This window comes from Oncorhynchus mykiss, chromosome 32 (assembly GCF_013265735.2).
Source record: "Oncorhynchus mykiss isolate Arlee chromosome 32, USDA_OmykA_1.1, whole genome shotgun sequence".
NCBI lineage: Eukaryota > Metazoa > Chordata > Actinopteri > Salmoniformes > Salmonidae > Oncorhynchus > Oncorhynchus mykiss.
The window spans coordinates 37,625,275-37,637,100 of record NC_050572.1 but is presented as its reverse complement, the minus strand read 5'-3'; the positions used below and the strand labels follow the sequence as shown (position 1 = coordinate 37,637,100).

Here is an 11,826-nt window from a genome sequence, read left to right as displayed (position 1 = left end):
AACTACTGATTTCCGCTCCAAAAGAATAGCCCGCAATTACACAGAACAATGTTTATTTTATGTGACTTTAGAGCACCAGTCTGCCTACACTAGTCGCTGCTCAACATTCATCGTAAATTGTGGAGTTGCGTTTAATCTAAATTACGCTTTCAAAAAATAAGTCTGCATCCCGTCAAAAGATAATTCTGCCATCTCCTATTGCAGCCTAAAGCACATTTTCTATCCACCTATTTGCGAGTTAGGGTAGGGTGCAGGCCCCAGACGGTTGCGGATGGGTTATTATCAATACTAATACTGGGTTATTAGCAAATACTGCTTGTACTTGACTACTGAACACATAGGCATGTTATAGAAAGTATGAGGCATGTGACAATAGAAATGTTTTGACAATGTTTTCACCAGCTTTTGAATTGGTATGAGTGGGCACTGGAGGGGAAGAAGGAAACCTCTATGTCCTGCCAAGCCACACATTGAGGAATGGTTTGTTTGGAAGTGGGAAAAACATCATGACACCAATAGACAATAGCAAAGCATTCAGAAGGCAGGGGATTTTGTAGAAGTTTTAAACATGTATTGAATTCTTTCAAACTATTTTGCAGCCACACAGAGTATACACATTTCCAGTTTAAAAAATGTTTTACAAGCAAAAAAGTGATCAGATATACCTAAATCAGTCAACCCATTTACCGTTAGTACACGGCTAACATTAAATTAGTACACAGTTCTTCCCAAACAAGGAAATACCACAGACAAATCTCAAATGAACCTAGAAAATAATCCCAATAATAACACAAACAAATAGCACTTAAAATATTTAACTCTATATTGATACTGAACAAAAATATAAACGCAACATGCTTCAATTATTTTTTTTTACTGATTTACAGTTCATATAAGGAAATCAGTCAATAGAAATAAATAAATTAGTCCCTAATCTATGGGTTTCACATGACTGGGCATAGGCCTACCCAATTGGAAGCCAGGCCCAGCCAATCAGAATGAGTTTTTCCCCACAAAAGGGTTTTATTACGGACAGAAATATTAGTGTTATCAGCTGTCCAGGTTGTTGCTCTCAGACAATCCCGCTGATAAAGAAGCCAAATTCTCTAAAACGATATTGGAGGTGGCTTATGCTAAAGAAATTAACATTACATTCTCTGGCAACAGTTCTGATGGACATTTCTGCAGTCAGCATGCCAATTGCAAAACTTGGGACATCTGTGGCATTGTGTTGCGTGACAAAACTGTACATTTTAGTGGCCTTTAGTCCCCAGCTCAAGGTGCACCTGTGTAATCAGCTTCTTGATATGACACACCTTTCAGGTGGATGGATTATTTTGGCAAAGGGAAAATGCTCACTAACAGGGATGTACACATTTGTGCACAACATTTGAGAGAAATAAGATTTTTGTGCGTATGGAACATTTCTAGGATCTTTAATTTCAGCTCATGAAACATGGGACCAACACTTTACATGTTGCCTTTACATTTTTGTTCAGTATACATTCTAATCTTGCCAAATACAATAATTACTTCAGGCAAAAGGGAATTCAATTCAATTCCTAGTCAACACAAGTTGAACCACATTGTTGTTTGCTCATTCTAGAGATAGATGCCTTGTTCAAAACAACTGAAAAATAGCAGGTCAAATCATGACATCAGTGATCTTCGGGTCAGAAAGTCTGAGCTCTATAAAGAGGCCAGAGTCAGAATTCCAATTTGGATGATCGTTCAGGCAGATTTTTCCTCAGTCGGAGCTAGTCCCCCCCAGAGTTCCCTGTTGTTTTGAACTGACTGAAGTCGGAGATCTCAGAGTTCCCAGTTGTTTTGAACGTGGCAAGACAGAACAGTCGAGCAATTGTCCCTCCTTCCTTTGGTCTAGGTCAGGGGTGGGCAATTCCAGTCCTCGAGGGCCTGATTGGTGGCACAGTTTTGCCCCAGCCCCAGCTAACACACATGACTCCAATAATCACCTAATCAATTTTATTAATCAGCTGTGTTTGCTAGGGATGGGGGGAAAAAAAGTGTGTCACCAATCAAGCCCTCGAGGACTGGAGTTGCCCACCCCTGGTCTAGGTCATCACGTAGCTCAAGAATGGGGGCAACATGAGGTCACATGGCAATTGCATTATTCATTGTAAACTGAGTGATCAGTAGAGCTCCCCAACAGCAAGTGGGGCTGGATAATGGGAGAATTAACAGTGAACGTCAATTTGAAAAAGTGGTTAGAAATAAGCATTCGTAACGCACACCAGAGATAGAAAATAGTCTGTTAGCTGAGCTACCTATTGAAGATCAATGAATTGTCAGTATGAACAGTCATTGGTTATATAATGCTGACTGACAGATTTCCATCCCACTAAAGTGTCTGAAGACATCTGCTCAATTATGTCAATAGAAACTTGCCAATTGTACGTGAGCATTCCATACAAAATAGTTTAAATTCAATGCTTTCCATAAGTGCAACTGAATAAGGGTCTGTGTGTAAACTAATCTGTGTTTGTGAACAACTGCATTTCCAAGTGAGCCATAAAACAAATCGAGAAATTTCCAGAGGCATCAAGGACAAATCAAATTCTTTAATAGAAATCATTTTAAAACGTTTAGCTGGTAGTATATGGTACACTTTAACAGATGTTTCCTCCTTGGCTTAAATTATACAAACGTAATGCAGTTCTTATACACACAGACAGATTGGTGCTAATGTTTGATGAGTGCGTGTGGGTGTGTGAACCATCAACCTACATGTATATCAACCTCTGCATATGTATGTGTGTAGGCCACACAGAGGGATTCGCCCCTTTACACCAGGACTTTGGTCATGAAGGCAGTGGACAGGGTGGCGAGGGCCAGGGGCAGGATGCTCATTCGGGGCAGGCCCGGGGCAGTGTTACACAGGTCCGTGTCACAGCAGGCCTTCGTTATGTTGTACACTGTGTGGTTGGAGCTGGTAGGGAAATCGGTTGTGGTCGTCTTGTTGCATTCATTCACTTTCAGGCAGCCTTTCATCTTGATGTCCACAAACTTAACTGTGGATGAAAAGGAACACAGAAAAAAACTTAATTACTTAGGCTTTGTCGTGCCAAACGGCACACACAGTAAGGCCTCTTAAATTGACAAACTATGAAACGCAAGTTGTTTTTCATTAACTTTTGCCGCAAGACAGAATGCTGGAAAGTGACATTTAAGCATCTGCAAAAGGAATATTTGTAGCTCGTCTTCCTTTCTTGTTTGCTTCTGAAGAGGACAGAGGCACTATGGGGAAAGAAACTTGTCTTTTCTTACCAACACTGATTTTGCTGATAGCTGCTTTGAGGAAAGTTCTTACTTGCAATGACTGCAATATGTGTTTGTTTATCTACAGTACCTTAGTTGAATGCACTGACTAATTCGCTCTGGATAAAGCGTCTGCTAAATTATTACAATGTAATTATAAGACACATATGAGCCACCTATGACTGGTGTCGGCCTTGGGACCTTTACCTGCGTTTCCGACGCCGCTGAAACAATTCTCCCCGGCATTGCAGTCGACTTCGGTGGTGTAGCACAAGTCCCAGAAGCCCAAGTCACATTTGTAGCACTTCAGAGCCTGGCCTGGGATAACAGAGATGGAAATAAATAAGCAATATATTACCATATGCCATTCTACAAATTCTCTTCATGTTCAAGTAAACATTCTTGTAGATAACTCCCTTGACCGCTTTGTTGATGCAATCCTACGTCATTGGGACAGTTTGTCTCTAAACATGGGATGGGCCAAACAATGGTTTAGCCAGTTGACACTCCCCGGTTTTTCTGACTGTGCACTTTAGTGGATGAGAAGCCCAACCTGCGCAAATTCTTATGATGTTAGTTCATAGAAGGGAATAGTTGTTTGACAATTTGTCCACTTCTCAAAATACAGGGTGAATGCTTTGAGTGTTGCCTTCCTTAGCTCTTGATAGGGACACACAAAATGGCTGCTTCCCAGTGAGTGCCACTCCAGACAGAGAACCAATTGGGTCATGGAACTACCCTTTGGCCCCATACTTCTTATGCCCTTTATAAATGAGTAGTTTGGTGCTTTTAGGGGGTGGAGGAGGAACGGTACGCCATAAACGACATAATTAACCGAATGACAGTGAGACCCATAAATTCAACCAATTAGTTGCAAGACGGAAAGTCCATGGGCAAGTTCTGACTTCTTATGCAAATAACACTACAGACACGCAAGTAACTAAAGGAGTTAAATACCTGCCCATGAAGTTGTATTTGTGACAAACTCATCCCATGACTGGATCCATCATGGAAAGGCATACGTTTATAGGTGACGTGCACACATTGACACATACAATAAATACACCATTCTGTTTGTTCCTTGTTTGAGTAAAGTTACTCAGTCCATTTGCATTCATGCCATTCAAGTGGTAAAGACGTCGTCATGGGACGATTCTACAGAACAGCATAGCTGCCATTTTAAATGAGCGACGCATATTGGTCACATTTAGGTATCAACTTCATTTTTAAAAGAGGGAAAACATGGCGTGGCCTTCAGTTAGTAATGTCTGGTTGACACAACAACAAATAATCTAAGCAATTTGTGATTGAGCCAAGGAACATTGAGCTGCTTAGCAAGGTTGTAAAAATGCCATGCCAACGCCTGACCCCCCCCCCCCCCCCCCCCCCCCTTCCCCTCCCAAACACTGGTTTCGGTCACACCCCATGGAAAAGGAGTTCACAAGCGACTCGGGTTACAAAGAATGCCACTCCTGTTCCAAACAAACAAGTCATACACTGAACAAAAATATAAACGCAACATGTAGTGTTGGTCCCATGCTTCATGAGATTAAATAAAAGCACAAAAAGCTTATTTTTCTCATTTGTTCACAAATTCGTTTACATCCCTGTTAGTGAGCATTTCTCCTTTTCCAATATAATCCTTCCACCTGACAGGTGAGCCATATCAAGAAGCTGATTAAACAGCATGATCATTACACAGGTGCAACTTGTGCTTGGGGACAATAAAATGCCCCTCTAAAATGTGCAGTTGTGTCACACAACACAATGTCACAAACATCTCAAGTTCTGAAGGAGCCTGCAATTGGCATGCTGACTGCAGGAATATCCACCAGAGCTGTTGCCTGAGAATTGAATGTTCATTTCTCTACCATAAGCCGGCTCCAACATTGTTTCACAGAATTTGACATTACGTCCAATCGGCCTCACAACCGCAGACCACGTGTATGGCATCGTGTGGGCGAGCAGTTTACTGATGTCAACGTTATGAACAGAGTACCCCATGGTGACAGTGGGGAATATGGTATGGGGAGGCATAAGTTATTTACAACGAACATAATTGTATTTTATCGATGGCAATTTGAATGCACAAAAATGTTGTGACGAGATCCATCGTGAATCCCATTTTTCCAGTGGATGCATATCTGTATTCACAGTCATGTGAAATCCATAGATTAGGGCCTAATACATTTATTTCAATTAACTGATTTCCTCATATGAACTGCAACTCAGTATAATCAATTAAATTGTTGCATGTTGCGTATTTTTGTTCAGTGTACATTGAGTGCATCCCCACAATCCAACCAAATGACTCATTGATCACATGTAAAGAGGGACGCAACAGAATCTCTTTGTCGGCTTGGGTGTCCACTTATATCAAAGACTATCATTATGTGATCTTGCAGACATCGATTCAGCTTTGATGTAACTTTATTTAACAAGCATCGTTTACCTGAGTAGCCTGCTCTCTACGTATAAAGTAGAAAATATATACACATGCGCAGAATGTGGTCTGCACATGCACAGAAGCTTTGGGAACTTTAGTCTGGTGGACTAAAGATCCCAAAAAAGTAATTGCCACGTGATCGGATCCTTCAATCAATGTTTGAATTCCATTCTTTAGGTACAAATATCAAATAAGGTGTCCTTCCAGGAAGGACAAATACATCCTTGAGAGAACGCAGATGAGTAAGACATGCCAGCGCACAAGTAAACTTCCACTTGTCAAACACCCTCCCACTCAAGAATGCTTTCACCAAAATGTATTGAGGCTGCGTTTACACAGGCAGCCAAATTCTGATATTTTTCCACTTATTGGTCTTTAGACTAATCAGATCAGCTCTTTTGACAATAATCGGTCAAAAGATCAGAATTGGGCTGCCTGTGTAAATGCGGTCTAAGTGGCGGTTCCCGATACACAGATTAAGTTTTAAAAAGCTATTTTAAATGGAGAGTCTATTGACCACACTTTTTAGTTCAGGAATAGGTTTAAATCTGCCTGGGAAACCGGCCCTTAGAGTGAAAACAAGCAGCAGTCCTCCATCAGAATGCCTCTTCCCCTACCATTACATACAGGCCAACATCACGTAAATGAGTCATGACATGATACACACTTCTCTGTCAGCCTCTGCCTGGGGGTTTGGGGCCACGCCTTGACTTTATCCCCTTCAGAAATCCTGTCAAATCGGTTCCCTTCGCTCATGTCACACCACTAATCTGTCACCGCCTCAGACACACACTCATACAGGTGAAACAGGTGACAGTCAAGTTTCACAAACAAAGCTGCCTCTTGGCTTACACACTTGGCTGTACTCTAGCCACAACAGGTAATTTACAGAGGCAATGAGGGGTTAAGTTAAGGAGGAACGCCCAAGCCTTGATTGGGTAATACGGAGCACGGGTAAATGAGTCATACGGATTAGGGGGATGATGTTCACAATTGGTCTCCACCATCTCTCATTATTGTTACCTTTAAGAGGACTGAGGACACGGTGCCCATTGAGTATGAATAAACAGTTGCTCATACAACTCACGCAAAAAAAGCTACAAGATAATTATCCTGTGGCCTAGGACTATCAACGTGTTTTGCTTTTGTGCAGACCACACATTGTCATTGGAAATGTTCTTGATGATGATTATTAACCCTATGGTTTGTGTAATATGTACCACATAAGGGGAATCATTATTACATGGACAAAGTGTGATGCCGACATAATTACACACAAGAGACAACTATTTGAGGACATTGGAGTCATGGGGAATTTTGCTGGCCTCTAGCAACATTCAAGCATCCTTTAAATTCCCCCACCCAAAAGAAAACTCCTGGTGGGCTTATGCAGTATGCATGTCATGCATGGACTAGCGGGGGGGGGCTGACCTGGCCATCAGTTGTATTGTCCCCTGTACAGTCCCCAGGCATATATACACTGAGTGTACAAAACATTAGGAACACCATCCTAGTATTGAGTTGCACACCCTTTTGCCCTCAGAACAGCCTCAATTCATTGGGGCATGGACTCTACAAGGTGTCAAAAGCGTTTCGCAGGGATGCTTCCCAGAGTTGTGTTAAGTTGGCAGGATGTCCTTTGGGTGGTGGACCATTGTTGATACACAGAGGAAACTTGAGTGTGAAAAACCCTGCAGCATTGCAGTTTTTGACACTCAAACCAATGCGCCTGGCACCTACTACCATACCCTGTTCAAAGGCACTTTCATCTTTTATCTTAAAAATCCTTCAACCTGTCCCCTCCCCTTCATCATTGAAGTAGATTTAACAAGTGACATCAATAAGGGATCATAGATTTCACCTGGTCAGTCAATGTCATGGAAAGAGCAGGTGTTTCTAATGTTTTGTACACTCAGTGTATGTTTTTGTATATTGTCTGGTGTTGTTTTTATGTCCTGTAATGAGTTTTTACACTGGGGACATACTGGTGGTGGAATTGGAAGGAACAGTAACATTATTAACAAAGAGGTTGGGTATTGTGTATTTAATGAAAGAACCAATGCTGTATTGTGTAATTGGCCAAATAGGAGAGCAGATCAAGTTACTCTGTTCAACTGGTTTCAGATCAGGACCCATAACCACAAAGCCAAGTACCACAGTTCAAATCAGACTACTGTTGCACTCTACAGTTCACTCACTGCAACTACGTCAAAGGAATTTATAAGTTCATTATGAGACCCCATGATGATGGGAACCATGGATACCATAACTGGCATTCCAAAACACCAAACATTGGTCAAAATGTATTTCGATGAATCCTCTTCAACGTAAGGCATTTGTGTTGGGATATTGATATGCGAAACAAGTCTTGATACAGATTTCTAAAAATAATACCAAAGTTGTCCACATGCTGGCAATGTTGCCTGATAGACTGCAATGGTGTGTCCTGTCTTTAACCAAGAGCCTGGATCAGAAGTATTCAATGGGGATGCTAATAAATCAAATCAAAAAGGTATATTTGACAATTACAAAATGCAGTTGTCAAATCAGATCTAGAGCCAGTCTTCACAACCCTAATTGAGCAAACACGTTTTACCTTAAGGGTAGTCAGTATATACTAGTTTTACTCCATAGTGTCCCTGAAAGGTTTAAACTAATGACTTCCTGTAATCGCCAACACCTTCCACCCACAAGGCTTAGGACCAAACACCTAACCTTAACTAACTGCTTTCTTAATGTTGCTGTCACAACATTAACACTAAATTGCAAAGTTGAGCTCAATCTAACTGAGCTACAGACAACTCCCTTTGGCCTGCTCTCCACACAGTATACTAAGAGGCTCATCAGCCAAGTGATTAGAGTCACGGCATCAATGTAACTGGCCGTGAATCAAACCTGTGACACCAGGGGTGTATTCATTAGACAAAGACCGTAGCAAACGGTTATAAAATGTTTGGCAATGGAAACCGTTTATTCCAATCTGAGGTAGGCCCCTCCCCATTTAATTCCCTAGGAGCCAAAACTGGGGTACGAGCAATGCTGTCAAGGGTATGCCCATTAAAAATGTGATTCACATATAAAATCTATACATTTTAATATATATAAAAAAAAAAAATTTAAAACATTAAAATAAATTCTATGCATTTACAGCTGGATGAGTCAACAGACGTGGCGGGCCTGGCACAACTCCTGGTATATGTCCGTTAAATTTCTGGGGGGTCAATTAAGTAAAATATCCTCTTCTGCATACCAGGACAACAGGAGAGGATATTTTTAAAGTACTGGACAGCTTTGTGTCATCAAATGGACTTTGGTGGTCAAGATGTGTTGGTATCTGTACTGATGGTGCAAAAGCCATGACAGGGAGACACAGTGGAGGGGTAACGCAAGCAGATGCTCCCGACGCCACTTGGGTACACAGCAGCATCCACCGAGAGGCTCTTGCTGCCAAGGAAATGCCTGACAGGTTAAAAGACATTTGAGCCACGACAGTGAAAATGGTTCACTTTGTTAAAGCAAGGTTCCTGAACTCTCGTGTATTTCCTGCACTATGCAATGATAGGGGCAGCGCTAGATATCATGATCTGAATCTAGGATTACAGGGACTCTCCGCAACTATATTCAATGTGCGGGACAAAATTGAGGCTATGATTAAGAAGTTGGAGCTCTACTCTATCTGCATTAACTAGTACAACACACCGGTATTGCCATCATTGTTTGATTTTTTTGTGTGCAAATTAACTCAATCTTACGGACAATGTCAAATGTGATATAGCGAAGCACCTGAGAGGGTTGGGTGCGCAATTACGCAGGTACTTTCCCGAAACGGATGACACAAACAACTGGATTCATTATCCCTTATCCCTGCCTCCAGTCCACTTACCAATATCTGAACAAGAGAACCTCATCGAAATTGCAACGAGCGGTTGTGTGAAAATTTAATTTAATCAGAAGCCACAGCCAGATTTCTGGATTAGGCTGCGCTCAAAATATTCTGCCTTGGCAAATCACACTGTTAATAAAACACTGATGCCCTTTGCAACCACGTACCTATGTGAGAGTGGATTCTCGGCCCTCACTAGCATGAAAACTAAATACAGGCACAGACTGTGTGGAAAATTATTTAAGACGGAGACTCAATACAACACATTGCAGAGTTATGTGCATCCTTTCAAGCACACCCTTCTCATTAACCTGTGGTGAATTATTCACAATTTTCGATTAACAAATAAGGTTTCATATGTAAGATGGTTAAATAAAGAGCAAAATTATTGATTATTATTATTATATTATTATTTGTGCACTGGTCCTATGAGAGCTCTGTCACTTCCCACAAGCCGGGTTGTGACAAACTCACTCCTTCTTATGTTTAAGAAATGTATCATATAGTGTGTATGTGTGTGGCAGGCTTACAATGATGGCAAAACATTTGAGAGTATGCTGACCCTGGTGCTAGAGGGGGTACGCAGCTGGTTGAATGTTGAAGGGGTACGGGACTATAAATAGTTTGGGAACCACTGCCCTAGAGCACTGCACTCAGAATGACTGATACTCTCCAAGTTAAGGGCCAAAAGGGGAAGCCAGCAGAACTACATTTTCTCATGTCTTAGTTTCACTAAAATGTTTTGTTAGGGAACCTATGCAAACGTTGTATGAGATCGTGTTCCCGAAAATATTTGGTAAAGGTCATGAGGAATACATATTCACAATTCAGGAAGAACTCAATCAAGGTCGACAACTGCAGAAAATAATATAGTACGGGTGTGGTTTGAAACCTAAGATGGGGACAAAGACTTGTTTAACGGAACTAAGTGATCTCAACTATGGGTCATACATTATGGCAAGAATAATAGTTTATTTAGTCTTTACAGTTGAATATTCTGAACCATTCGCTCAGAAAGGCTCAGAAAGTTCTAATAATGGTTTCCTTACCCTGTAAACGGTCTGTGGACATGATTTTTATTGTAACCTGCGCATGGGAGAATCTCAACCTTCAACTACAAACACTAGGCTGCGTTTACACAGGCAGCCCATTTGAGATATTTTTACAGTAATAATTGGTATTTTGACCAATCAGACCAGTTATTTTGCTAATAATTGGAGAAAAGATAAGAAACACCGGTTTAAGACGTCCACATTTTCTAATTGGTTGTATTCAGGTGTAAAGCTTGCCTATTTATATGATAAACTATAATGCCTCTTTACAATACATTCAAAGTATACATAGCATTCGAATTATGAAAAAACGAACATCATTTTGACTACCCAACTTATTACAATCCTATCAAACATTTTGTTTTGGCTATCAAAATGATAGGTTAACTAAACAACGATTGAAATAAGCAAACAAATACAGTTGACAAACAATTGTATCTTACCAACTGAAAAACACAGGCCAACGGCGAAAATGCTGAGAATAATTCTGTTCATTTTGGAAAATGAAAAAAAGAAAGATCAGTGTCGACAACTTTACCAGAGTTTTTTCCGTGCCACTATATGGACAGTTAGCTAATGTGATCAAACATCAAAATTCGTCACCAACTCGCTATTTATGATCTCCCACCCATTTTCACAGACACGTCACCGTTATCCTATTCAACATAGAAGTGTCTGGGCCACGTTCAGTTGCTAAACGTTCTTGAACGTTGCCGATATAAATTCCATCAAGAGAGCGGACCCACTGAGCACAGACGTAAAGCCAATTCAACCTGTGTCAACATGCTAGAATAGATCACTGTCTGAAGTTGTCTGAACAGAAACGATCTTCCTCCGGCACTAAGAGAAACACAATTATTTCCGTTATTGACTTGGCTTCTGCAATGCAAGATTGCTATTCTGTTTTGTTTGCTTGTTTTCCTGGTAACACATTGGGCACAAACTGGTGCAATAACGTTGTTTCAACGTAATTTGTCAACTAAGTGTGACGTGGAATCGACGTGGAAAATACAAAGGCTTTGAAAAGTCATCAATTTAAAACATTTTATTTTTTTAAATGGGCAGGGTGAAAATTCAACCACAGGATTATGTCATCATGACAACCAAATCTCAACACAGACAAACCTTGAATAAAATATGTATACATGTTGTATTTAGAACAACATCAA

The 11,826-nt window shown here is 40.8% G+C and overlaps 1 protein-coding gene across 1 annotated transcript; it reads right to left on the bottom strand.

Annotated features, from left to right (window-relative positions):
* Positions 1 to 549: 549 nt before the first annotated feature.
* Positions 550 to 11,491, bottom strand: LOC110514094 (sperm acrosome membrane-associated protein 4-like). The gene is made up of 3 exons (XM_036971217.1): positions 11,101 to 11,491; positions 3,484 to 3,594; positions 550 to 3,029 (listed from the first exon to the last, which is right to left on the bottom strand). The coding sequence occupies exons 1-3, from the start codon at positions 11,150 to 11,152 to the stop codon at positions 2,803 to 2,805; spliced, it is 390 nt and encodes a 129-aa protein (XP_036827112.1). The 5' UTR covers positions 11,153 to 11,491; the 3' UTR covers positions 550 to 2,802.
* Between the last annotated feature and the right edge of the window lie 335 nt (positions 11,492 to 11,826).